At 44.8% G+C, this 27,095-nt stretch overlaps 1 protein-coding gene across 10 annotated transcripts in view; it reads left to right on the top strand.

Moving 5' to 3' along the window:
* Positions 1-27,095, top strand: part of LOC139366226 (ensconsin-like) — a 38,702-nt gene that overhangs the window by 8,064 nt on the left and 3,543 nt on the right. For 2 of the 10 annotated variants that reach the window (XM_071103459.1, XM_071103467.1), the window contains exons 2-20: positions 5,590-5,712; positions 6,330-6,410; positions 6,786-6,949; positions 7,794-7,902; positions 8,720-8,809; positions 9,568-9,675; positions 10,456-10,566; positions 11,115-11,213; positions 13,960-14,085; positions 16,277-16,419; positions 22,168-22,295; positions 24,049-24,341; positions 25,262-25,388; positions 25,469-25,649; positions 25,740-25,844; positions 26,118-26,165; positions 26,320-26,368; positions 26,483-26,669; positions 26,809-27,092. In XM_071103459.1, coding sequence (XP_070959560.1) covers positions 5,590-5,712; positions 6,330-6,410; positions 6,786-6,949; positions 7,794-7,902; positions 8,720-8,809; positions 9,568-9,675; positions 10,456-10,566; positions 11,115-11,213; positions 13,960-14,085; positions 16,277-16,419; positions 22,168-22,295; positions 24,049-24,341; positions 25,262-25,388; positions 25,469-25,649; positions 25,740-25,844; positions 26,118-26,165; positions 26,320-26,368; positions 26,483-26,669; positions 26,809-27,092 — 2,556 coding nt within the window. The remainder of the gene's footprint in view (positions 1-5,589; positions 5,713-6,329; positions 6,411-6,785; positions 6,950-7,793; positions 7,903-8,719; positions 8,810-9,567; positions 9,676-10,455; positions 10,567-11,114; positions 11,214-13,959; positions 14,086-16,276; positions 16,420-22,167; positions 22,296-24,048; positions 24,342-25,261; positions 25,389-25,468; positions 25,650-25,739; positions 25,845-26,117; positions 26,166-26,319; positions 26,369-26,482; positions 26,670-26,808; positions 27,093-27,095) is intronic. The other 8 variants (XM_071103460.1, XM_071103462.1, XM_071103463.1 and 5 more) reach the window with 8 other exon arrangements.

Here is a 27,095-nt window from a genome sequence, read left to right as displayed (position 1 = left end):
GTGGATAGAAGGATGGTGACTGACTCGGTCTCCTTTTTCACATTCTGTAATGATATCCTCAGCCTGCTCTTTACTGTGTCTGCTAGGGCAGGCTACACCAGGTCCTAATCACGCTATCACACAAGCAGGTGATCATTAAGGCTGTTTCACTAATACATTACTGAGATATTGCTGCAGCTTTGTTTACCGTGTTAGGTTTGTCCTCTTGACTAGCTCCTATTGAGCTACTCTGTAAAGACCAATGGCTAAAGATGTACATCTATTCCAGTAATATTGGGAGTGGAGGAGCATTATTTTGGGGAAATAGAAAAAGTCCCCATGATTTAACTTCTAAGTGGTCCGTCTGTGAAAGTTAGGAAATCATGTAGGAACGTGTCATAGCTACATAATTCTCGTCTCTGGTGATGGGGTACCACACACATCACATTTTATAACACTTTTAAACAATTATCTGAATTCCAGATCGCCAAATCAGCCAATAGCTGGTATGGGCATAGTTGTCTAGAACACATCCATCCATTTTATATCGTCATGACAAAGTATATATTTAGCTTAGATGTGCTTAATCTAAACAGTGTACCAAATAATTGAACTACGTTTCTCTAAGAACCATGTCGCAAAGCTCTGTGTCTGTGGGAAACAAAGATGTAACAGAAAGGAGATGGGTAACCCATTGGGCAATATATGGAAAATTGCCCCAACAAACTGACTGTCAACTCATCACATTCACCTAATGCGGTTGCTAAGCTAATTGTCACGCAATCCCTTCTGAAAGTCAGGATATGAGTCTATTTTGCAATGTTGTACTTGTTCATGAAATGCATGCCAAAGTTTGGTTTTTGAGCTAGCACCCAATTGATTCCCATTCACTCCTTGGAGGAGGGCTCTCCTTGTCCCAGAATGCACCGCACATCCCATTGACGATGCATGGGCAACGTACACAATGGGTGTTAATACAATTCTAATGTAGTTTCCCATCTCCTCAAAAGTAACCCTGTGGGAAAGAAATGTGCTCTGGGCAGAGATGAAATGCAAGTTGAACTCGGTGAGAGACTTTTAAATTGATAGTGCAGTTTAGCTGATTTTTACAGTAGGTAGCTACTTCACATGCTTTGACTTGGGTATTATTGTGTGTAGCTATGTTTTCTAGCTAGCCAGCCCAGAGAGCATTGCATTGTGGGTTTTGTAGTAGACTTGAGCTGCAATAGATTTCCAAAAACGATTTTCACATGTTTCTACCAATCATGCTATAATGCCAAAATGAAACATTTTGTTAACAAAAATAGTTTTCAATATAACACTAACACTGTTAATCATAGGAATTAGTGGTTCGGGGTGAATTATCCCTTAATATTTTTTCAGTTCTCTTTGGCACTGCGCTTGGAATTAGTGTGAATTGAGGATTTGGTCCACAGTGAGCGAGATATAAACCCTTGTCTGGTCTCTCAAGCTCTACTCTGCCTCGCTCAGCAACAGTTGCCATGCGACAGAGCTGCCTAAGCCTTGGCAGGGCGAGAAGGACACCAGATGAATAGTGTCGTAAGAGTCACTTTAAGCCTAACTTCATTTTGTGGATGATTCATAAATATCTGCACAGACTTGGATTATATATTTTCTCCCCTATTTGGTACACCCAAGAGCTGTGTATTTGTTAAGGTTAATCTATTTTCCCTCCACCTGTGTTTCTCTCCCCTGTCTATTCCCTTGATGGAAAGGTGGATGTTTATACTACTTAATTGTTAACCCCAAATGTATATTCAAATACTGAGCAGGAATCAAAGTACCCCTCAGTTTCTAGAGGCAGTGGGTTGGCTAACTAGTGCATAAGCTTATGAATGCTATCGTCATTCATTAGAACTCCTTTTCATCCACTTTTTGAGTCACTTAACTTGGGATTCCCACCCAGTGACGCGTTACCTCGTACCCCTGCACATCGACTTGGTATTGGTACCCCTGCTATATACTTAATTTATCGTTACTCATTGTGTATCTATTATGACTTTATGTGTTTTTACTTCATATTTGTCTTTTCTCTCTGCATTGTTAGGATGGGCCCATAAGTAAGCATTTCAGTGTTAGTCCAGACTTGTTTCGTAAACAACATGTGGCGGGGGGGGGGGGTTGATTTGAGGAGAGGAAAAGTAAACTGACCTACACTTCCTGTGGGATTAGCAGCAGACATTCATTCATCCATGATGACCTGCATGAAAAATATTGATACTGTTTCAGGGCTCAACAGTAATGCTTGTTCTCTTGTCAGTGTCAAGTAAAAAATATAAAGTTGGACAAGAAGAGTATAGATACAAAGGGATACTTTATCTACTTCTTAGTCAGATGAACTCGTGGATACCATCTTTATGCCTCTGTGTCCAGTATGAAGGAAGTTAGAGGTAGTTTCACGAGCCAATACTAACTAGAGTTAGTGCAATGTATTGGTATCTGCTAGCAAATGGTATCCACAAGTTCATCTGACTCTGGGGAAGTAGATAAAGGGCCTCATTGCCAAAATCCCGAAGTATCCCTTTAAGTTGTCCAAATGGACAAGTTTCAATAAATAACACCGCAATATCAAATAATTAATCTGCTCCGAATTGGATCAGAGAGGCCAACATTGAAAATAATATTCAAATGAATAAAAAAAAGCCTACATGTCAGTGTATGTGATATGCATGTTGACTACAGCCTCGTGTCCAAACTGATGCTGACTCGAGGGATGGGCCAGAAAATGTTGCCATGTTGACTGGAGCTAGGAGTGTTCATGTTTAAAAAAAATGTTCTCCAATTCCATTAAAATGGCAGCAGCGGTATGAGAACCAGCACATCTTTGAACATGCAATACGGCTTTCCTTAGTACAAAATCCTCGTCGACTCACTGTGCGGGTCACAGCATGCTCATGGGGCTGACATCGTTGGTCCAAATGTCAGTTGTGAAGCTAATAGCAGTGATACCCATAACAAGTAGCTCATAGATGTGCGTTACAACAATACTATGTAACTCCGGTAGTGCAACATCTGTAAAATAGCGCATACTTGGTAGTGTGTACCGGTGCTCGACAAGTTGGTGCAAGCCAACATCATCCACGACAGGGATCGGTTGATTTTCAAGGGCAATGAATTCCATTATCTTGGAGTTAATGGATTTCGCCTTTGAGTTGTCTCGCTTAAATTTTCTTACTCTTTCAAATGAATGCTCGACTTGAACATGTTTAATTGTTGGAAGTGTATGCTTAGTATTTTTCTGCTTTTGTTCTGTGTAGTGCTGTATTTTCCATGGCGCCACTACATCATCTACCTACGTTATATAGGTTTGCGCGTCAGCTTGGACATCGGTTTTGCACATTGGCGTTAAACTACACATCGGGCCGATGTCAGCTTTTTTTTAAGCTAAATTCCGATGTGCTTACCGATTTTTTTTAATTTTTTTTTATTTATTTTATTTTTTTTTATATATCGTGCATCCCTAGGATTTGGGCCCATCTGGGAGCAAAATTATAGCCTTTGCTTCCGACTCATTAAAGATAAAAATCTTTGAGGTGAGTAATCGCTGTTTTGATATCCAGAAGCTCTTTTCGGTCATAAGAGACATTCGCAACAACATTATGTACAAAATAATTTACAAGAAATGCGAAAAAGCACACAAAATGGCACAATTGGTTAGGAGCCCATAAAACGGCAGCCATCCCCCTCCGGCGTCATTCTGTTGAATATTTTTTATTTTTTTGTCCTATTGACTACATCCTATTGCTCTGTGAAGAGCAATGGCTAAAGATACACATCTATTCCAGTAATATTGGGAGTGGAGGAGCATTGAACTTTGAGCTCCATTGTCTGTCACTATTTGAGGTGTTCTCTCCAGAACCACAGTGATATGGGCTAATGTAATGCTAAAGGGATGTAACACAGTCCTTTTCTATAGTCCCCTTTATGTTCCTGATTGAGTTTCCACTCGCTGATAACCTGCCTTTGTTTTGTGTTCATATCCGGCTGAATTGTTTTTTTTTCTCCTGCAGATTCTCTTCCTCCATATGAGATTTTCTGTAATATGCACTCCCGGTCATCCCACTCAGCAGAAAACAACAGTATGAAACAAAGCATTGCAGTGAACACAGTGTACTGTCAGTGTCACTTCTTGTAAGGAGAGCCATTGAGAGCTCCCCTATTGTCACCTACTGTCTCAATGCAGACAGGTAGGGAGAGCCAGAGGTGCTGTGGGAAGTAAGGATCACGGTTCCTTTCTGTTGCACTGACATTATTGTTTGCATGTGACATCATAAAGAGCAGTGAGAGGGGACCGGTTTTGTGTTGACTTTGTTCTCCAACAGCCTGAAAGGGACTCTTTTGCGGTGTCCTTTCCTGTATTCTTCCCTTCACAATCTCTAATCTAACCAGATAGAGCATCACTGAAGCAGCAGTTGAAAATTCCAACCTGTCCTTCCACTTATCAGTGGTGGTCATGAAGGACAGGAGTCAGGAGGCTATTTCAGACTATTGGCTTGAGCATGATCAGCAGCCAGAGTGCTATCACATGACGACCCCTCTGTCAGCAATCTCACAATGCTCCTGACACAGCGGTGTAATGTACTTAAATACAAGTATTTCAAAGTGCTACTTAATAAGGAGTTTTTTGGGGTATCTGTACTTTACTTCACTACATTCCTAAAGAAAAGAATGTAAAGAATTGACCTAAATCCTTAGCGGGACAGAAAATGGTCCAGTTCTCACACTTATCAAGAGAACATCCCTGGTCATCTCTACTACCGCTGATCTGGCGGGCTCACTAAACCCAAACGCTTTGTTTGTAAATTATATCTGAGTTTTGAAGTGTGCCGCTGGCTATCCGTAAATTTAAAAAAGCAAGAAAATGCCATCTGGTTTGCTTGAGTCATTTTCTATTAAGTTATCTTTTTACTTTTATGACAATTGGGTACTTTTTCTTCCACTGACGCGCGCACACACATTTTCACGTACTGGGGACGAGGAAAGGGCTGCTACCAGGGCTCAGAGCTGTTGATCACGTTCTTTCCACTCCCCCCTGCCGGCCTAGTGCCTTGGCTGACTTGATAGGCTTATTATAGAGGCCCCTATAGCAATAGGTTACAACTTTGAATGGAGCCATTTTGGCCATGCTGAGTGGGGCTCTCTGATGAGCCCTATGGAGGTCTAGGCCTCAATGTTTTTTAGTAATTTGCCCAAGTCTGAAACCAACATTTTAACCCTTACCCCTACACTAAAGTGTTCCTCATCTGATCCTTTAAAATCCAGGGATGTCTGCATAGGGTGATCACTTGAATGCTGGGAACTGGGTGTTTCGAGAGACTGAGAGCCCAGTGGACAGCAGCCTGGCTGACCGTTGATGAGAGGGGGCAGGGGGAGGCTGAATAGCTGTATTGTTCTGTAGCTTTAATTCCTCTGGATCTCTCTAGAACATGCATTCCTATGGAGGACAAACAAAGCACAGAGAGCCACCTGCTCTAGACTGCTCAGCAGCTCGTTATTTCAAAGGCATTTTCATTTCATTAGACATTTCATCATGCTATTCTAGACAGCGTGACCTGACTTTCTCTCTCTGTCGTGTGTGTGTGTCTTTAGCTGCATCTGCGCAGGCGCAGGCAGAGGAGCGGCGCAGCCTAGCAGGGAACAGCCCAGTACCTGCATCCCCTGCAACAGCAAACACACCACCCAACACCACTGCAGCGAAGTCTCCCCGGCCAGGTAACAAAATATCCCCAGCCTGCTGCATCTGCATTGTCACACACACAAACAAACAGGGTACATTCATATGCATATATTATGCATACCTATAGCCTAGGCCTACACAAACGTATACACACCCACCACCAGAACAGCTCGTATGTCTCTCCCATAGCCTCTGCCAGACTTCCAGTGTGGAGGCTTAGCTAATGTTTGTCATTAACCATGTGGTAAACATGACGATGGCTCAGTAGTCATAAATTAAGCCTACCTTTAATTCATTGCCAAGTAGCCACAGGCTTTTATTTATATATATTCCTTATCTCATACAGGCTTTTTAACTACAAATCTCATTGTCTGTTACCTGGGTTATAATGAGTGACACTTATCACTCACACGTCACACCGCCATGTCGTTGTGGCTTAATGCCGCATAAACAGTGCTGTCAACTGTTGCAGTAATAAGGTGATGACTCAAAGGGCATTAATGTCATTCATGATGAGCACATCTGCCTGTCAGGTGATTAACTCACGGTGACCCTGCAGCACATCATAATCAACCACTGATTTTCTGCCCATGCCCACACTATTTCCACTGCATGTGTGTACACACTTATCTGCATCTCTGTGTGCATGCAGTCATTGATGGTGCTGCACTAAGGATAGACGACCGGCTTCGGGTGGCAAAAGAGAGACGAGAGGAGGCCGATAGGCAGCAAGGTAAGAGCTCAGTCTGAATGGTGGGTCCATTTCTATGGGTTGGTCATAATCCATCAACACGTTCTACTAGCTATTAGCTAAGGTCTCAGGAGTCCAGCCTGTACACCATTCTCTTTAATGGGCCCAGCCTCTGACCCTGACCATTTCATTACTTATCTACTCATTGGATTAGCAACATACACAAGTGTATACATTACAAGTTCCTGTTGAGACAGGAAATACCTTCTATATAGTGGGACTTTACTGGGCGATTTAATTGGGTGATTTTTGACCACTGGGCTGGTCACAAAGTAAACAAACCAATGTGTTTTCCCTTTTTCTCTTCACACTGCGCGTGCATATATGCCACACCTAAACACACACATGCCTATCCAGCTGCGAAGGACTCTCAGATCCTGGAGAGAGAGCGTAAGGCCAAGCTGCAGGTGGAGCGTCAGATGGAGGAGCGCCAGAAGAAGCTGGACGAGCAGCGCAGGAAGGAGGAGCAGAGACGCTCGGCTGTGGAGGAGAAAAGGAAGCAGAAACAGGAGGAAGAGAAGGTACGGGTCCCGGGGGTCCTCCAACACCAGGGTGGCGCTACAGATACAACTCTTGTTTTGTAGACTATTTGTGTAGTCAATGGCGTAAAAGTGTGCACTAAACTGGAGCATGTCGATATCCATAGTAAGCGAAAATAATGTATTTGAATTGGGACGGGTGAACTGCAGTGACTAATCATATGTGCAGCTATCACGAGTTGACTATTTTCACTGCTCAGGTTCATGGGATTGTCTGGTGTAGCCTAATTGGCAGAGTTAATGCTATGTCTCTAGAGCATGAGTGAACAACTTCAGGAAAGGATGCATACTTTGTTAGTGTTATGAATGAAACCATCTCCTGTTTTTGCTTCTTTTAATGGGCGTCTGCTGCAGGAAACTCATTCCCTCAGTGTTCTTATTCCAGCCTGATTGGCACTAGTGACCTGTTGCTTTGCACCACTGCTAAGCAGACAAATGCAACTCTACCACCCCAGAACAATGTAGTGTTGGTATAACATATGAAAGACTAAATCGTTTAAGACATATTACAGGGATATTAATCTTTGCTTCAAAGTAGAGCAGACAATTTGGCTTTATCTAACGTTGTCATCACTCCCTCTTGTTTCACTATGATCATATTGTAGTGAACTGTTATTGTCAGACTGAAAACAGCATTTCTCTTTGAGTTACTGACTCACCTCATTCTGGGACGTAGGTTCATATTGTCATCATTATCTCTTTGACCCTGTTTATTTGGGTTTGGGAGACCCAGAGTATTACTTTGTCATGTGAATGACTTTGCATCCCCCCCCCCCCCCCTCTTCTCCTTTCCCCCTCTCTCTCTCCCTCTGTGTGCTTGCTGCAGGAGCACTATGAGGCGGTGATGCGGCGGACCCTGGAGCGCAGCCAGAGAGTGGAGCAAAGGCAGAAGAGGTGGTCTTGGGGAGGACTCTCAGAATCAGACAACCGATCCGGTAAGGAATCCTCCTCCATACCATTCCACTCTGCTCTATACCATATGGATAGGACTGCTAAGTGTATAGGACTCAAGCATGTGTGTAAGGATTTATGGTTTCCTATTTGTCTGACAGCGGATGCTGAAAAGCACAGGTTGGTTAAAACTTGCTGACTCATCCTCAGAGTGACTGGCTCGTTATTGGTTTGCTGTCAGCTGGAGTTATGTTGATTAGGCATCGGTATATGTTCTGCGTATGTCCAAGGCTCGCTTAATGACATTTCTCAACATTTTCTATGTTTTTCTTTTGAAGTCTGAATGCCTCTAGTTTAATGACGCATACTCTTAATATGCAGTGAGCGATAGCATAGCTGCTATATAATATCTCAATCTGTTTTTCTTTAATTTATTGTTCATAATCATATAGGGGCCGTATCCCAGACACAGATTAAGCCTAGTCCTGGACATAAAGTGTAATCCAAGAGAATCTCCATTTGAAAGCGCTTAGTTGAGGATTTGGCTTAATCTGTGTAAGGGAATCCGGACCATACTTCATAAAAGCAATGTTCATATTATAGGTCAAAAAAAGATGCTTGTTATCAGGTCATTTGACCCATATGTGGTCTGATCCCAAAGATCCTCATCCGAGTCTTATCATGTGAGCTTGTTTCCTAGCAGCTGTGTTGTGGGCGCTGACTGTCAGAGATGGAAATCTACTGATTGTTGTCAGCCAGCCCTTTTCCTCCTCCTCACTGCCCCTGTGGGCGGTATGTGTCTGCTCCTGTCTCCCCGCTGAGAGACTCTCTCTCTCCCCCCCCCCCCCCCCCCCCCCACAGGAGACCCTGACGCAGGTGCCGCCTCTCCAGTAGCTATAGTAATCTCACCCGCGTCTCCAGAAAAGCCCCCCAGGACACAACAAAGTGCAGGTTAAACTGGTTGATACCTGTACTGTACCCACAGCAAAGCAGCATGGACTGGCACTGTTATGTTAACCACCAGCCCTTATCTTACTCACTCCCTCACTAATATCTTCCTGGTTCTCCCAGGGATGGGTTGATTTTGCTTATATGCACATGTCTAGGATCAGCTTATCCTGACATTAACCATTAGTGGGGAAAATGCAAGGCTGACCTTATATCACCATGTATGGGCAACTTCACTGTCACTTCTGTCCCACAAGCCTGTGGACTTCCTCTTTTTCTTTACTCCCTCACTCACTTTGAAGCACTTCCAGATGAGGTGTCACATGTAGGCTCCGCTCTCTGAGCAGCACTGCTGTTGACTGTTTAACATGTGCCAACTAATGTTGATTTCTTGACTGTTCACCTGTGGTATCTATTCTGTGGATTTTTTTTCTGGCTTTTCAACTCTTATCACTAACTGCTGTGCCTGCCTATAAACTGGAATGGCTTTGGTCTGCTACTTGTTCTGTTATCAAAATGTATTATATTCAGTAGTGCCTTAGTTCAATGTTTGTTTTATACATGGACCCCACCGGTGTAGTATGCCCTAGAATTGAGACTAAATGAGTGTTGAATGTTGGTTGCAGGTCATTAGGACCCTGCAGAACCCTGTTCTCCACCCCCCCCCCCCCCCCTCTATGTCCTTTCCCCTTCTCCCAGTCTCCCATTGGTCAGTCTCCTGTATAACCCCCTCCCTGTCTGTCTCTCCCTCCACCCCTTAGTTGACAAGCGCTCCACTTCCACCATGAACCTGAAACAGCTGTCTGAGGCTGGCATCAACAAGCGCCTGTCCTCCTCCTCCGCCACCCTCATCAACTCTCCCGACAAAAGTAAGTCCCCTTTCCACCCTCCTGCGTTCCATCCTACCCTCTACCCAGCCACCGTGTCAGCCCACTGTTATTGTCACTGCGTTGACCCTCTCCTTCCCGTGTCCAGGAGCTGAGAGACAAGCCAATCAGCGGAACATTAAGAGACTGGTAAACCAATGCCTTGGCTCGCTGTCTCTGACCTCAACCAATGATCAACCCAGCATGAACTTGTGATTCCATTGCATCCATTTACTGTTCACTTTCAGTTTTGTAGTGCATTTTGTGACACAGGGAAGTGTCAAAGAATCATAAGGAGTTGCCCCAAAGCATCAGTGACGCATTTGGGATCTCTTCTATCCTCTTCGGTAGTCTTTGTACTGTACCTTCCTAATGCTAATGCAATTCATCCTGGTTTGATTCACAGGGAATTGCATTGTTTCTGACCACCACTGAGAAGAAGAATCATTCTAGGTTGATTTCTCTCCTCCTTAACCTGTCTCTGTGTCAAATTCCACTAGCCCGTTTCCTTTTTCACCAGGGTTAGGAACACATTCTGAGAATGTCGGCACATTTTCTTTTGTAATAACGATCCCTGTGACCTTGGGCCTTCCTGTGGTAGGATGATGGGAATTGTAAGACCAACTGCAGCAATATTCCAGTGTGTATGTCCCTCTTAAGTAGAAGGGACAAATTGCTAAGACCAACTACAACAATGTTCCTATGACTGTTATTGTGAAGGAGACAGAAAGAGAAAAGGCTGTGTCACTGTTTCACCCTGGGTGTCTACTCGTTGTCTCTCAGGTGCTCGTGTGAGGAGTTCGTCATTGAACCGGTTGCCTAGAAACGACAAAATCGACCTATACACTCAGCCCAATAAGGAAGGCAGGAAAAAGCTTCAGGTGGAACAGACAGGTGCATATTAAGGCCCTCCTTTACATGCTCTACACAACCTCTAATGGGTCTGAGCCACCATTGCCTGGTGTGGCTCTGAGGCGCCTTACAACCCACTGGGCAAAGACTGCAATTCGGCGTCTATTCCACATTGATTCAACCTGTGCCCACTGGGAAGGCCCTCTTTCAGCACAGTAAACGAGTGCCTGAAGATATTTAAGATAATTGATATAGAGTCTTTTAGTTTTTTGCATGTTTCTTAGATCTAGATTAATGTTTTCTTGGAACTGATTAGTTGACCGATGCAGGCTAACACCATGCACTACTGTGGTGCTAGACATCATGTAGCTCTCTATCAAGAGAGAGCCAGTAACCAGATTATGACCAATGCAAAGGCTGTGTTCCTTCTGCTCACATGGAGCATACAGTGCAATTTAGCCACAGTCGACTAACAATTGATTTGTACTGTAATGAGAACAAAATAATGCTAAATAACATTCATGTTGTTCTTGAGGACTTTTAGGGGAGCTTGACCCCTATAGGCTGTAACCCCCCTCTCCTGTCTGTAGGACCCTCCCTGAAGAAGAGAAGCTCCTCCCTTACACGAGCGGGAGGGGGCAAAACGCAAACCCCCTCCAAGCTCGACAAGGGGACTACAGACGACCAAGGTGGCTAGCATGTACCTATTTTATATTCTCGTCGTTGTCTGCATCGCTCGGACCTCCTCTTTTTGTAATAACAAGCACGCATCTCCTCTGACATTTTGTCTTTTAACTCAGTTCGCTAATGTTCAGCTCCTAGCGTTGATTTGTATGCGCCAGCTGGGGAGGTGTAGCCAGTTGCAGCTGCTGTTGTGGTGCGGTGATTGTGAAGTGCAGCAGCCTAGTGCTTCTAAACTTCCAAACCAGCCTTTTCCTCCACTCTTTGCCCCTCTCTACACGTGTGCTCTTTTCCAGCCAACACCGCGCACACTTGTCTGTCTGCCTCTCGACAGCCTCTAACCTACCGCCCAACTCCTGTGTCTCCATCTATCCCTGGTCTCTACCGGGGACTCTCTCTGGTCCTCGTGTCGCTAACTCACCTCACTCCTTTATCTTTCTCGAACAGATCCCTCCTATATTGTTGCTCACCGCTGTGTTTTTTTTGCTCCCAGATAATCTTGTCTTAACCTCGCTCTCTCTCTCGGAGCTGCTATAAACCAGAAATACCTCCTTTGTGCTCCTGACTAACACAATGTTTTGTTTGTTGGTCACAATGGGTTTGTTGTTTTCCCTGCAGATGACGTATGTAAGCAGAGGATTTGACACGTGTGGTCTCGTGCCCCTGCGGTGTATGTCAGTGCCATCCCACTGTAGCTAGTGTCTAGAGAGCACTAGCATGGCCACTGACTCTCCTTGTTGAAATGCTGTGCTACTACTACTACTAACTGTGTTGTATGCCTATGTGTTAACCATATCTCACTCCATCTGTCCATACTGTATATTGATTGTAGTCGTTTTGAAAAGCGACCATCTCATTTGCGTTCATTCTTTTTCCCCAAAGCAGTTTAAGCCAAAACCACGGCCCGTTATTCAGAGGGGCATTCAACAACGCTTTGAGCGCTCCAAGTCCGGAAGTGAATATCTCCGTAGTGCGAAATTTCAGTCACTGATTAATAACGTTTGCCCTTTTTATTTTCAAGATAGTATATTTTTCAAACATGATGTCGGGAACCGAGCTAGCCGTTTGCATCCCTTAACGCTCAGACCGATTCAATGGCTGTAGCATAGCGTATTCGACTGAATGATTTAGCTAATAAATATTTGAGGAATTATGAATAGTAAGCATACGCTTTCACCTGATAGACTACTTATGATAATATAACTTCAAATACCGAGCTAGTAATGTTAATTAGCCTAGGTTAACCTTGCTGACCTTAAATTGAGGGAATTCAGCAGAGTTCTGAGACATTTTTACATCCCATTGAAACTCTGAAAATAAATACATGGGCAAATGTTACCAAACATCATGATGATGATGATAATAGGCCTGCATTATGGTGGTTGTTAAATTACACTTTCCATCCTTAACTTGGAAGGTCACTGTCTCTGCGCTGATCGCCTGTGAGTGAGACACCGCTAGCTAGCCAATGGGAGCGTAGTAGAACGCTCCTCTGAATAACGGGACGTGGTTTTGGCTTAACTGCGTTGGGGAGAGAAAAAAATACGCATCTCATTTACAGGGCAAATTGTTTCTGTGTGCTATGATGTTTTGTGAGACTTAATGCAGTGTTCAAATATCCTTCAGCCTTTCAGTTTGAGTCAATAAGATCATCTTTGAACGTCTCATACTGAGTTAGAAGAATCCCACAACGAGACATCCATGTCTGTCCTTAAAAGCTGAATCCCTTCATTAACTAGACAGGGGAAAACTCTCCCGTTCCTAACCATGTTCCCTGGATGACCCTGTCCTATAATCAGTCTGGAGCTCTGTGACTGACAGTTGAAGGGGCTGGCCCACTCTACCTCTAACACATTAGTCTGTCTGAAAAAGACATCCACTCTGTCAGGGAGCCTGAAGGAGGCCTCGATGGAAGTCCCTTCATCCAAAGTGCCAAAAAGGAAACAGCGCTTATAGCCCATTTTACTTTTACCTTTCTGTTTTTGTTTTTCATCCTTTTGTTACTGGGTTTCCAATGGAACCAAAGGGGAACTGTATTCTGTCATTGCATGAGATCAAGAGCTCTCGGTTTTTACTGTCAGACTCACGGTCTCCCGTTAACGTGCATAAGTGATCGGTACACCACTGTCTTTTCAAATGCAGTGGGCCTGGCATAGAATTACTGCCTTAGATTGTCATTTTCCATTTGACTTTAAATTCTTGTTCTTCCCAAAACAAAGCACCGAGTCTGTACAGTAGAAACCTAAGAGTACTTGCGCACTCTTACGTTGAGCCCTTACCTCTATGTTCCATGCCCTCCCTATCTACCCCATAGCACATACCCTTTCCTGTCTGTGGACTAAGCTCACTAACACCCTTTTTATCCCTTCTGCACCAGGGACACACCTTAATTTGACCTCATTGTACCTCACTTGTAGTCCTCTTCAGTTGCTCGACAATCACTCTGGGTCTGTCTCAATACTTTTTCATGGCTTCCTTTCCTGGTCTCTTTGTCCTCATGACCACTGGGTGGAATGGTGATAGGACTAGGTTTCCACAGGGAAGCCATTCAAGACTATTGCGACACGGCTTGGTTTCTTATGTTTATTCTCTCCTTTTATGAGTGGAAATCACATGGTGACCCCCCCCAAAACCCCATTCCGCCCCTTTCTTTGTGTTGACCCTCACCCCCCCCTCCTCCTCCTATCGCCTCCTTCTTTTTCTTGTTTTGGCTCCTTCATTTTTGGGGGGGTTCCGCTCATGCTGGCCGTGTAGCTCGCAAGCCCCTGGCGAGCCCCGTGGACGGAGGGTTCCTCAGTCGCCTGCTCACCCCCACCCAGGCCTCACTAGCTAGGAGCAAGAGCGCCGCTGCCCTGTCGGCCGAAGGAGGCGACACCCCAGGTAACCCCCACAGAGGAGACCCCCTTTACAGCTTGAGGACTCAGCAATTAACAGGGACCCCCCAACCTTGCTTCTGGCCTCCATCATATCACTAGCTACAGTATACGATAAGAGCCTGAAATCCACACCCCTGCCCCCATTACATCATTACCTAATAGCTATAAAACACCCAGGTCTCCCCCCACCCCAGGACCATATTATGTCACTAGATATATAGAAATATATCTCTAGCCCAGGCCCCTGCTGCTGGCTAGGCAAATCCTTTGAAGCAATCTGTGCCCCCTTGTTGTTTTTGGTGGTGGTTGCTGTACAGTGGTGGCTGAAGGCTATAGTCCTGTGATTTCAATGTTGAGGGGCCCTGCTTGCTTAGTGGTACAGAACTTGCTTTACAGTAAAAGTACACTCGTGATCACAAGGTTGTGTATACATATGTAGATTGGCGCCACACACAAGCACTGCTCACATGCATTTAGCTCAGACACAATTGTCTGAGGATGGGGCCCTGGGAAACAGGGCCCATGCTGGAGGCTTTGCACTAAGCTGCTTTCTTGTGGGCCCAGTGCTTGTTGCGTGAGAGAGAATGAGTGTTGTGGTGGTTGTGTGCTGGTAACTAGTAATGATCTCAGGGAGCTGGGGACTTGCCTAGAGGAGCTTCTGCTCCTATCCCTGTTACAACTCTATTCTATTAGTACACTGCCTGTGGAATACCTGTTACAGAATGCACAGTTTTGCTGGTCTTACTAATTTGACCTAAAGGTAGTTCAGCCCAGGTCATTGACTTCCGTTGACTTGCAACACCGGTGATTTGAACGCTATTTGTTAATATCTAATGTGCTGTCATGGGAATACGTCACCATGAGGAAGTGGAGAAGCTATGAGATGTCTTCCATACTACTTAGGGGTCATTTGATCCCTATCTAGAGGCTCTTCCTCCGCTTACCTAATGGACTTAACCCCCTGATCACATATCCTTGGCTGAACCCATTAACCCTATGCTCTGAAATGGCTAGTTGAACATGGTTGAGTGGCCTGGTTGGCCTGCCATGTGCTGCATAGTGTCGTAACGAGGTGCTGATTTGATAGCTGTGCGGTGCGTATCGACAACCCATTGAGACACGTTAGCTGGTATGGCTTTCCCTCCCGACTAATAATTATAGCCCCCAGAAACATGACGCACCAGTGACAGTTTATGGACAGGGAGTGTTAATTTCAACAGCGCATCCTTTATCTCTGCTGCTCATTCAGTAACCTATCAGAATGAGTTACAGAGCATATCTGGGAGTCGGGACTGGCAGGGTGAGCAAGATCCCTGGGCCTCCGGATTACCACTGCTAATCCCCCAATCTGACACAGCAAGCACCCAGCTACAGTAGTAAGAACTCGTGTCCCAAACCACAGACCAGCTTACACTGGCTCTCTATGAAAGACTGTCACTCAGGTTTTCTCATTAACACCCTTTTTAGAGAGGCTAGCTACTCCATGTGGGTCAGAAATTGACTAGCCAGGTAAGCCAAATATACTGGAGTACTCTAGGGTGTAGCTGACACTGTGCATACAGAAGGACTTCTGTCATGTATTCTACTGTTTTGATTTGGATTGAATTCAAGGTGGAAGGAGTAGTGGCACTGGTGTACTAGGCTAAGCCATAAAATACTCTTTAAAATAGGAAATGCTGATACGCCTGAAATGATCCAATTTATTTTTAATTTTTTTCAACGAATGGGTACCAACCAATAACGTCATCCTCCAGCATTTGCGGTGCTTCTAGACTAGAGTGTGTGAGTGCAGTCAGCTTGTGCTGCGATGGTGGTGGGTTGTGTGCACTGTTTGCTGTGGCGGTGTGCTCAGTGCCGTGTTGTGTCAATGTGTTCAGCTTTGTGCAGCACCAGAGCTTTAGAACCAATCAGGGGATGTCAGTCTGTCCCAGTCTCTCTGTCTCCCCCCTCCAGCCCTGCCACTGCCAGCCTAGCCCTGATGCTTCAACAACCAACCTTGTGCTAGCAGTGCATAATCTAACAATATGCCATGTTGTTTTGTGCTCTTATCCCCCGAACCATCTTCTTTCTACTTTTATTTTCTCCATCTCTCTATCTCTCTCCATGCCTCTGCTTTGCTCACCCAACTCGGCTGCTTTTACCCATGCTCCCATTGGCTGGTTTCCCTGCCCTGCGATGACTGTGTCCTTTACCAGAGTGTCACCTGTGTCCTCGCTCAGCCTCGGCCAGCCCCCTGCACCCGGTGCAGCGAGGACCCCTGCGCAGCCGCAGTATCGACCGGCAGAAGAGCACCACCCTGCCTACCTCCGCCTCGGCAGACCAAGTGGACCCCTCACTGGTGAGACCTCATAAATGTGGAAGACAGAATTGGCATGAATGGAGGTATGGAAGACATAGAATTAGCATGTATAGAATGGACGTATGGAAGAGACTTATTAACAGAATGGACATGGGATCTCGTGCATGTGTCGAGCACTAAGAATGGCAGGGCCGAGCACTTTAACGCCTGATAGGGTTGGGTGTAGCTAGTGTGTTCATGTCCATGGTGGCAAACTGATCATTTTTATTTTAACTAGGCAAATCAGTTAAGCACGTTGGTGTCTCCACTGTGTAAATGTATCGCCATAGTAGCCAGTGGAAATACAGTAGCTACATGTCTCTGCATTCTCAGTAAGTACACAGTCCACAGTGGCAGTGTATGCTATGTAAATGTGTGTGGGGTATCTTTCCCAGAAGCCCGTATGACACCAGGATAAAGTTACAGGGACAAGGTGCTTAAAGCCATGATAACACTATCTCTCCGAGCCTGCAATGATACGGTGTCAGGAAAATAAATCCTGTGGACAAATGGTACTGGTTTTATATGCACACATCCTGTATGATTTGCCAGTCAAAGCAGCCCTGTGGGTTATCCATCCACGATATTGATCTGAGAGCGGCGTTCTCTCAGGATCACATTGCTATCCCATGGCTCAGACCGAGTCTGAATTGAATCCTTTTTTTATTGTCCATTGGGGGAAAAGCTTTGTTCACTAGAGGAGGTCGTTGCTCACTCTTGCTGCATTAGAGATGTCTACCAAACAAGTAAATAAGATGCAACTATACTGCATTCAAGATTTAGTCCCTAAGTAGTCATTGGGCATTAGCAGCATCATGTTGGCCTCGAGATGTGTTCCATGAGCCTGTGGGAAGCTCTTTGATTGGTTCAGTGTCCTCCACTGCCTGGCTCTCTCTCCCTCCCTGCCCTTCCTCCATGGTCCTTCTTGCATATGAAGTAGCGCTATTGTCTCAGAAAAAGACAAAGGAGCCGCAATAGGCAGAGTACAGTAGTGAATTGGAGCGGCTGGGTCAGGCAATGCAAAGCAGGACAGACCGACAGAGCGAGCAGGCCACACCGTGAGCCTGCCCGGGGCTGCGTCTCAATAGCCTGAGGTGGCTTCCTCTCCTCGTCTCCTTTGCTCTTTTCCTCCGACTATGAACAACTGGACAGGTGAAAGCCCATTCCTGGTAGGTAGCCGCTATATTGTTTTGACTTAGTCTGTGTTTTTAAGATCAGCAAGGATAAATGAGAGGATAAGGAGATGAAGCTGTGGGTGTCCTATTCAAGGAGAGATGGTTCACAGTACAGCCTACAAAAGAGATTGCAGAGAGAGACAAAGACACTCGTGTAGGTATCTCACCAAAGCTTTGCAGGGGACAGCTCTAAGCTAGGGAGATGGTATGTGAAGAGAAAATTGGTGATATCCAGAATACACGTTAAAGGGAGTCATGCTGCTTCTATGATGCGGGCAGACATGCCAGTGTCTTTGCGTGTGTGCTTGTCCATGCACTCATCCTCTGAGTGATTAGCTAGTGTAACTCTCCAGTGTGTGTGTGTGGACGGAGGGTACTCTGTGTGGTGAAATGGATAGGTGACGGCGCTTCCTCTTATGAAGCCATCCCTCTCTTTCAGTCTCTTCTCCACACACATCCTCACAGAATAATTATCATACAGTGCATGCACTTTGCCTTCTCTGCTTTTGGAAACTTTGAAAGCTATTTCTATCCCACATAAAACAAATGGTCTAGAACTAAATGCACACTCTCTGGCTTTTATGGTTTCTTTCTTAAGCAGTTTTCAGACAAACCAAGGATAAGTACACAGGCACACATGTGACACACACACACCAGGGTTTCCGTTAACTGGCTTTTTTGGCTGATTTAAAAAATAATGATGTAGATATATTAGAAAATAAATCAAATGTACAATTGACTGGGAGGAAAAAAACCACATTGTGAAATTAAGCTATTTAGCCTAATTGATTTGAAATACCAGTCGATGTAAATACATTTGACTGGTCATGCTTATCGGTCTATAGGTTACTATGAATAAAATTGTGGAATTAAATTGCAGTGTGTGTACAGTATATTCGTTATGCATCTTAGGCAGTAGGCATTTTGAAAACATATACTTAATTGTTTGAAACGAAAACGTTTTACCACATATTATTGGGGCGGCAGGTAGCCTAGTGGTTAAAGCCTTGGGTTGCTGGATAGAATCCCTGAGCTGACAAGGTAAAAATCTCTCCTGCCCCTGAACAAGGCAGTTAACCCACTGTTCCCTGCAGGCCGTCATTGTAAAAAAGAATTTGTTCTTAACTGACTTGCCTAGTTAAATAAACTAAAATAAATTGAGCTATGTCTTGTGTCAAAGTAGCCTAGCCAAATTCCACCATATCCGTGGACTCGTGGAGGCACTTAGTTTATATAAAATGTATTTCCTTGTCCTGCAGCCAAAGGCATAATCCTAGTCATATTAGCAACCAATGCTAGGTGTTGCATATTAGATCTCGCTTCTCCATTTTCTTCTGTCACATGTCCGGTACCCTTTTGAGGCACTTTTGAGGTGTTTTCCTGCTAATTGTGTTATGGAATGAACATTTGTGTAGCCTACTAATATTTTATCAACATTTTAAAGCTAAACTTTCTGATTTGTTTTGACATTGCTTTTTAACTGTTATTTTTATGTAGCCTAGGCCAACTGGTTGTATGAATTTGGCATCTATTGTCCCACAACTGTCCCAGAGTCTGTTTTGGAATAGTCCATTTCTTTCTCAACAAGCTGACCAATAGAAGAGGCTAACTTGTCTAATAAGTCCGACAGTAGGTTGACACGGGCTAGTGACTTTGCTATTCGTTTGTCATCTTGTTGGCTGAGGAAAAGTAAATGTTAGGCACTTTGAAGATGTGGACGGTTATTCTATCAGAATTCAGTAAGAAGAACCGCACATCGTTGCATCCTCCTTAATATGAATTACTGTAACCTAAATGTGATTTGCATATGGGTCTGGTAAACTTCTCAAATATCCGGTGAATTAAATTGCTGCTGGTCAAATGTCAAGCTCCACATTTTCCCAACAGAAACCCTGATATACTGCTCTGGAAATAATTTAGAGACCACTGCAAAATTATCACTTTCTCTGGTTTTACTATTTATAGATATCTGTTTGGGTAAGAAACACTTTGTTTTGTTTTATTCTATAAACTACTGACATTTCTCCCAAATTCCAAATAAAAATATTGGTCATTTAGAGCATTTATTTGCAGAAAATGGTCAAAATAACAAAAAAGATGCAGTGTTGTCAGACCTTGAATAATAAAAAGAAAATAAGTTTAATATTCATTTTTAAACAACACAATAATGTTTTAACTTAGGAAGAGTTCAGAAATCAATATTTTGTGGAATAACCCTGATTTTCAATCACAGCTTTCTTGGCATGCTCTCCACCAGTCTCACATTGATTCCAGCCTGGCTGAAGCACCCCCAGGTCATCACGGATCCTCAACCAAATTTCACTGTGGCTGGTAGGCCTCGTCATTTGGTGGAGGATCGGTGATGATCTGGGGGGTGCTTCAGCAAAGCTGGAATCGGGCAGATTTGTGAAGGACACATGAATCAAGCCACTTACAAGGTTGTCCTGGAAGAAAACGTGCTTCCTTCTGCTCCGACAATGTTCCAAAACTCTGAGGATTGGTTTTTCCAGCAGGACAATGCACCATGCCTTACAGCCAGGTCAATCAAGGTGTGGATGGAGGACCACCAGATCAAGACCCTGTCATGGCCAGCCCAATCTCCAGGCCTGAATCCCATTGAAAACCTCTGGAATGTGATCAAGAGGAAGATGGATGGTCACAAGCCATCCAACAAAGCCGAGCTGCTTGAATTTTTGCGCCAGGAGTGGCATAAAGTCACCCAACATCAATGTGAAAGATTGGTGGAGAGCATGCCAAGATGCATGAAAGTGGTGATTTGAAAATCAAGGTTATTCCACCAAATATTGATTTAAGTTAAACCATTAGTATTGTGTTTAAAAATGGAAATTAACTTATTTTTGCATCATTCGAGGTCTGACATCTTTTTTTGTTATTTTGACCAGTTGTCATTTTCTGCAAGTAAATGCTCTAAATGACTATTTGTATTTGGTAGAAATGTTGTCAGTAGTTTATAGAATAAAACAAAAACATTTTCATTTCACCCAAACACGTAAATAGTAAATCCAGAGAAGCTGATCATTTTAGTGGTCGTACAGTTATTTTTTCCAGAGCTGTGTGATATATACACACACACACACACACTCTCTCTCTGAGCAAAAATATAAACACAACATTTTTTTTTCTTTTTTTTTACTCAGTTCATAGAAGGAAATCAGTCAATTTAAATAAATTTATTAGGCCCTAATCTATGGATTTCACATGACTGGGCACTTGGGAGCCAGGTCCACCCACTCGGGAGCCACGCCCAGCCAATCAGAATGAGTTTTCCCCACAGAAGAGCTTTATTACAGACAGAAATACTCCTCAGCATCCCCCGTCAGACAATCCCGCATGTGAAGAAGCCGGATGTAAAGGTCCTGGGCTGCCGTGGTTACACGTGGTTATGAGGCTGGTTAGACGTACTTACAAACTCTCTAAAATGACATTGGAGGGGGCTCATGGTCGAAAGAAATAAACATTACATTCTCTGGCAACCGCTCTGTTGGACATTCCTGCAGTCAGCATGCCAATTGCATGCTCCCTCAAATCAGTGGCAATGTGTTGTGACAACTGCACATTTTATAGTGGCCTTTTTATTGTCCCCAGCACAAGGTGCACTGTGTAATGATCATGCTTCATAATGTTACACCTGTCAGGTAGATGGATATCTTGGCAAAGGAGAAATGCTCACTAACAGGGATGTAAACAAATGTGTACACAATTTGATAGCAAAAAGCTTTTTGTGTATGGAAAATGTCTGCTCTTTTACAGTATTTCAGCTCATAGAAAATGGGACCAACACTTTATATGTTGCATTTTATAATTTTGGTTTGTGTGTGCAGTACCAGTCAAATTTTGGACACAAATTTTGGATGAACTTGCTGCGCCATCAGCATGTTTTCAGACCCCCGTCCCGTGGCACGTGGGCTTTTAAAAATAGATGCATTTGAAACAGACAGGCCCACACGGTAACCTTCACAGTGACTGTCAGTCCTGTGACATTATTTAAAGGCTGATGTGTGCTGCAGTGGGGATGGGAGGGTGACTGTCCATGACACAGACCACATGGGAGGGAGACTGTCTCATGGATCAGGTGGTATCTGGTCACTCCATGTTTATTGACCCACTTGTGTTCCACTGTGTTCTCATGAGGGATTTTAGTGGTGGGGTGCCATTATGCACTTAACGTGGAAACAAAATACATGACAGATTTTTCGGCCATTGAAATGCTTGGGCGGGCTGCCTGAACATTCTGTCAAGCCGACTTATTCCAGTGTTTTTAATTGTAGAACATTTTTGGGGGGATTAAATAAACACGGAGTAAACCGTTATGACTAAAACCAGATGGATTTATGTACCCCCATGCCCCACACACCACCTAAGCCCCTTTTGATCCAGATAAAACCCTGCATGACACGAAATGAATAAAATGTTATAGCCTACATGTAACTTTATATTAGATTAAAAAAATTCAATGTGTTATTTTAGGGATGATAAAATATAACATTTGGAGGATCTGACGTAATGGACTGAATCGTTCCTCTTCTCTCACTATCTCTTTGTGGAACGACAGAAGGAGAAAAGGTTCTCATCGCCCGGAGGGAAACGTCCCGCCTCGCCCTCCAACATCGCGGGACGCCACCGCTCGCCCTCCCCCGCCCCCCTCCCAGCGAGCAAGAGAACCCCCTCCCCCAGTGCAAAGTAAGACACCACATCTCTCCCTGAGAAAACGTTTGAACTACAGTGCCTTGCGAAAGTATTCGGCCCCCTTGAACTTTGCGAACTTTTGCCACATTTCAGGCTTCAAACATAAAGATATAAAACTATTTTTTTGTGAAGAATCAACAACAAGTGGGACACAATCATGAAGTGGAACGACATTTATTGGATATTACAAACTTTTTTTAAACAAATCAAAAACTGAAAAATTGGGCGTGCAAAATTATTCAGCCCCCTTAAGTTAATACTTTGTAGCGCCACCTTTTGCTGCGATTACAGCTGTAAGTCGCTTGGGGTATGTCTATCAGTTTTGCACATCGAGAGACTGACATTTTTTCCCATTCCTCCTTGCAAAACAGCTCGAGCTCAGTGAGGTTGGATGGAGAGCATTTGTGAACAGCAGTTTTCAGTTCTTTCCACAGATTCTCGATTGGATTCAGGTCTGGACTTTGACTTGGCCATTCTAACACCTGGATATGTTTATTTTTGAACCATTCCATTGTAGATTTTGCTTTATGTTTTGGATCATTGTCTTGTTGGAAGACAAATCTCCGTCCCAGTCTCAGGTCTTTTGCAGACTCCATCAGGTTTTCTTCCAGAATTGTCCTGTATTTGGCTCCATCATCTTCCCATCAATTTTAACCATCTTCCCTGTCCCTGCTGAAGAAAAGCAGGCCCAAACCATGATGCTGCCACCACCATGTTTGACAGTGGGGATGGCGTGTTCAGGGTGTTGCTTTTACGCCAAACATAAAGTTTTGCATTGTTGCCAAAAAGTTCAATTTTGGTTTCATCTGACCAGAGCACCTTCTTCCACATGTTTGGTGTGTCTCCCAGGTGGCTTGTGGCAAACTTTAAACAACACTTTTTATGGATATCTTTAAGAAATGGCTTTCTTCTTGCCACTCTTCCATAAAGGCCAGATTTGTGCAATATACGACTGATTGTTGTTGTACGGACAGTCTCCCACCTCAGCTGTAGATCTCTGCAGTTCATCCAGAGTGATCATGGGCCTCTTGGCTGCATCTCTGATCAGTCTTCTCCTTGTATGAGCTGAAAGTTTAGAGGGACGGCCAGGTCTTGGTAGATTTGCAGTGGTCTGATACTCCTTCCATTTCAATATTATCGCTTGCACAGTGCTCCTTGGGATGTTTAAAGCTTGGGAAATCTTTTTGTATCCAAATCCGGCTTTAAACTTCTTCACAACAGTATCTCGGACCTGCCTGGTGTGTTCCTTGTTCTTCATGATGCTCTCTGCGCTTTTAACGGACCTCTGAGACTATCACAGTGCAGGTGCATTTATACGGAGACTTGATTACGCACAGGTGGATTGTATTTATCATCATTAGTCATTTAGGTCAAAATTGGATCATTCAGAGATCCTCACTGAACTTCTGGAGAGAGTTTGCTGCACTGAAAGTAAAGGGGCTGAATAATTTTGCACGCCCAATTTTTCAGTTTTTGATTTGTTAAAAAAGTTTGAAATATCCAATAAATGTCGTTCCACTTCATGATTGTGTCCCACTTGTTGTTGATTCTTCACAAAAAAATACAGTTTTATATATTTATGTTTGAAGCCTGAAATGTGGCAAACGGTCGCAAAGTTCAAGGGGGCCGAATACTTTCGCAAGGCACTGTATATCCAATATTTCCTGTGTTTAATTGTGTACTGTTGATATTGCTCAGCTGTTGGATAATTTATAAAACCGTTATTAATCTTGTCTCCCCTCTACAGGCCAAGCCCACGTAACCGTCCCTCGTCACCTGGGGGTATCAAACACCGCCCCTCATCCCCTCAGTTTAGCTCGGCCAAGCCCCCGTCCCCCCAGCCCACCTCGGCCAAACCTCCACCCATCCAGAGACCGGCCCTCACCCCCACCGGCCCCCCAACCCTGCGGAAGAGGGACTCCAAGCCAAAGGACCTGTGTCCCATCCAGCCTGTGGTGCCCCAGTCCCCAGAGGCTCCCCAGACCAGCACAACACCCACCCCTACTCATACCACCTCCAGTAAGACCAAAGACAAGGACGGTGAGTGAAGAGGACCTCCAACCTCACTGAGATCACATTTCTCTCTAGGCTGAGTTAGCCATTTCCTTCTGTCAGTACCACAGTCATGACATAAGGCTAAAATCTCACTTGCATAAGGACCTTGTCGTGCTTTGATCAAGCAGGAAAAAACACCAACAGTCTCATAATCTTGAGACTCACTTTCGTCTGCTAATGAGAGCCAGGGCCTGTACTGTGAGTCCCTGAAGCAGTGGGTTGGAAACCCTGTACTATATGTGAACTGAGTAATAAAGAACATATGTTTGGCTCATAGTAGCCTCTGCTCTGTCCTCCATCCTGATGTATATAAATGATCTATAGCTTAATTCCTAAGTTTCACCAGTGTGTTTAGTGTGTTCCTCTCTGTTCATTAGCAAGGGAAACTGACATGGCAGCAGAAAGTTGGTCTGTAGCTAGCTGTAAATTCTCTGTGGACCAGCACAGCCATTAACTCCCTCCCAGCCGTAGTTACATCCTGTTAGCCCTAGAGATGTCTCGTGCCCCCTTCTGGTGAGAGTCCTGTACTACTACTGTAGAACTCATTAGGAGAGGGTTAATGGATACTGTGTGTGCTGCAGGGACTCACTGCTATCAATAGGATTGTCTGCAGTAGGACACAGACAGCTCTTTATGAACAGCAGCCACAGAGACTGTCATTTGAAATCGGATCCCAACCTTTTTCTGTCTTTCTCTCCATCTTTTTCATCGATCTCCCTCTCTCAACCTATAGTTCTCATTCTCCTCTCAATTTGCTCTATAGTAGTAGAGTTCTATATGGAGTGTTTGATGCTATGGCTCCTGTATCTTGTTGGCTATGCTTTGAAACTTGGTTATTAGTGAACCAATATATTAGCTAAGATTGGTCGAACTAAACTATTGTGTGTCTCCTCTCTGGCTCTTAGACAAGTCCATGGCGGGCACCAACTCGGCTGCAGAGGCTGCCATGATCCTGGCCGAGAACCGTCGTCTGGCGAGGGAGAAGAAGGAGAGGGAGGAGGCACTCCGAGTTCTGAGAGAGGAGGAGGAGAAGTGAGGAACCAGACGAGGCTACTATAATCTCTTTCTCTCTCTGGGTTGGAAATTGACCGGCCATATCTCGTTATCTATAGGCGGAGGAAGGAGGAGGACAAACGCTTGGCCGAGGAGGATCGGTTGAAACGCCTGGAGGAGGAGAAGAGGCTGGCGGAGGAGAGGAAGAAGAAAGAGGAGGAGGACGCTCTTATGGCGGAGGCAGACAGAGAAAGACTGGAGGTAGAGGAGGCCGTGAGACAGGCTGAGCTACAGAAAGAGGTACGGACAAATGCTTTTAGTCTTGTGTTGATCTAATTGATTGTCTGATTGTCTGCTTGTGTGATTGGCAACATGTTTGTCCAATCGCAGCGTGAAGAGGCGGAGGCACAGGCTGCAATTGAGGCAGAGAAGGTCCGCATTGAGAGAGAGAGGGTCATGGCCCAGAACCAACAGGAACGCATGGAGAGGAAGAAGGTGGGTGGAGAATCACCGTTTCAGCTTGCACACTTTATCATACACACTGTATGCATTCACTATGGTCTCAGTAACATGTTCATTATATACATTAAGTATGCACACTCAGTGAAAATACCCCCTACATCCACTCACTATATACCAACACTTGAGTTTTAAAGCAGTCCAATCAAATCGACTGTCATTAACTTGTATTACATTACATTGAGTGTCTGCAGGGTGTAATTTGCCAGCGGTTCTTGACATGAAACGTCCTGTCACTCTTACTTACAGCGAATTGAGGAGATCATGAAGAGAACCAGAAAAGGGGACCTAGAAAAAGTGAGTTCACATTTCTCAAGCTCTGATCTCTCCATGGCAACAGGAATTTCTCCAATACTTAAGTCAGTCGCCTTGGATAAGAACACCCAGTAGTCCTTGCACCTACTTGTTAATGGATATTTTGACCAGTACTCTGTTAATGTGTCCTGTTTAGAGAGATTATGATGAGGGAGACGAGGAGGGTGACGAAGAAGAAGCCAAGGGTAACTGTCCACCATCTGTGTGTGTACACTGTGAATGGCCTGTCTGTTTGCACAGACACCACTCCCTCTGTGTACGTGTACAAATTGAGTCATCTGCTTGTTTCGTCTCCGCAGACGACGAGTCAGCCCAGACCGGAGATGTCGCCATGGAGACGGACTGCATGGACGAGGGGCGTGGCCTGACCCGCAGTGAGCCAATGGGAGAGCGTAGGGAGCCGCTGGGCAGCGTGAACTGGAAGCCAGAGGCGGACGACAAGGAGAACAACAACGGAACCAGCGCTGAGGAGCCCCTGGCTGTTAAGTATGACACAAACACACACACTCCCAAATACATGAAGCACAATGAAACTGATGTGGGACTATTTTGGCTTTAAGTGTCTCTTTCACTTACTCACTCGACGCCTTCCTTATACTGACTGGCTCTCTCCCTCCCCTTCCAGTCCAGTGCCTAAGGGTCGCCTGGTAGAAGGCTCAGAGTTCCTGAACGAGGACTCTAACAAGCTGGCCCCAGGGCTCAACGGTAAGCCTGGCCCCTGGAGCTTCGAGGAGCTCATTGACCTGGGTGTCAACTCCAAGGGCCGGCCCCTCATCGATGCAGAGGGCCGCAACCAGGGCCTCATCGACTGTGACGGGGGTCCTGAGGGGCCCAGGGTGGCCTTCGAGGACAAGGGGATCCCCGTGGCCACCCTCCACCCCTCCAGCCAGCCTATCGAAGCACTGTCAGGTG

Source organism: Oncorhynchus clarkii, chromosome 14 (assembly GCF_045791955.1).
Source record: "Oncorhynchus clarkii lewisi isolate Uvic-CL-2024 chromosome 14, UVic_Ocla_1.0, whole genome shotgun sequence".
In the NCBI taxonomy this organism is placed as follows: Eukaryota; Metazoa; Chordata; class Actinopteri; order Salmoniformes; family Salmonidae; genus Oncorhynchus; species Oncorhynchus clarkii.
This window is presented reverse-complemented; position numbering and strand designations above follow the sequence as displayed.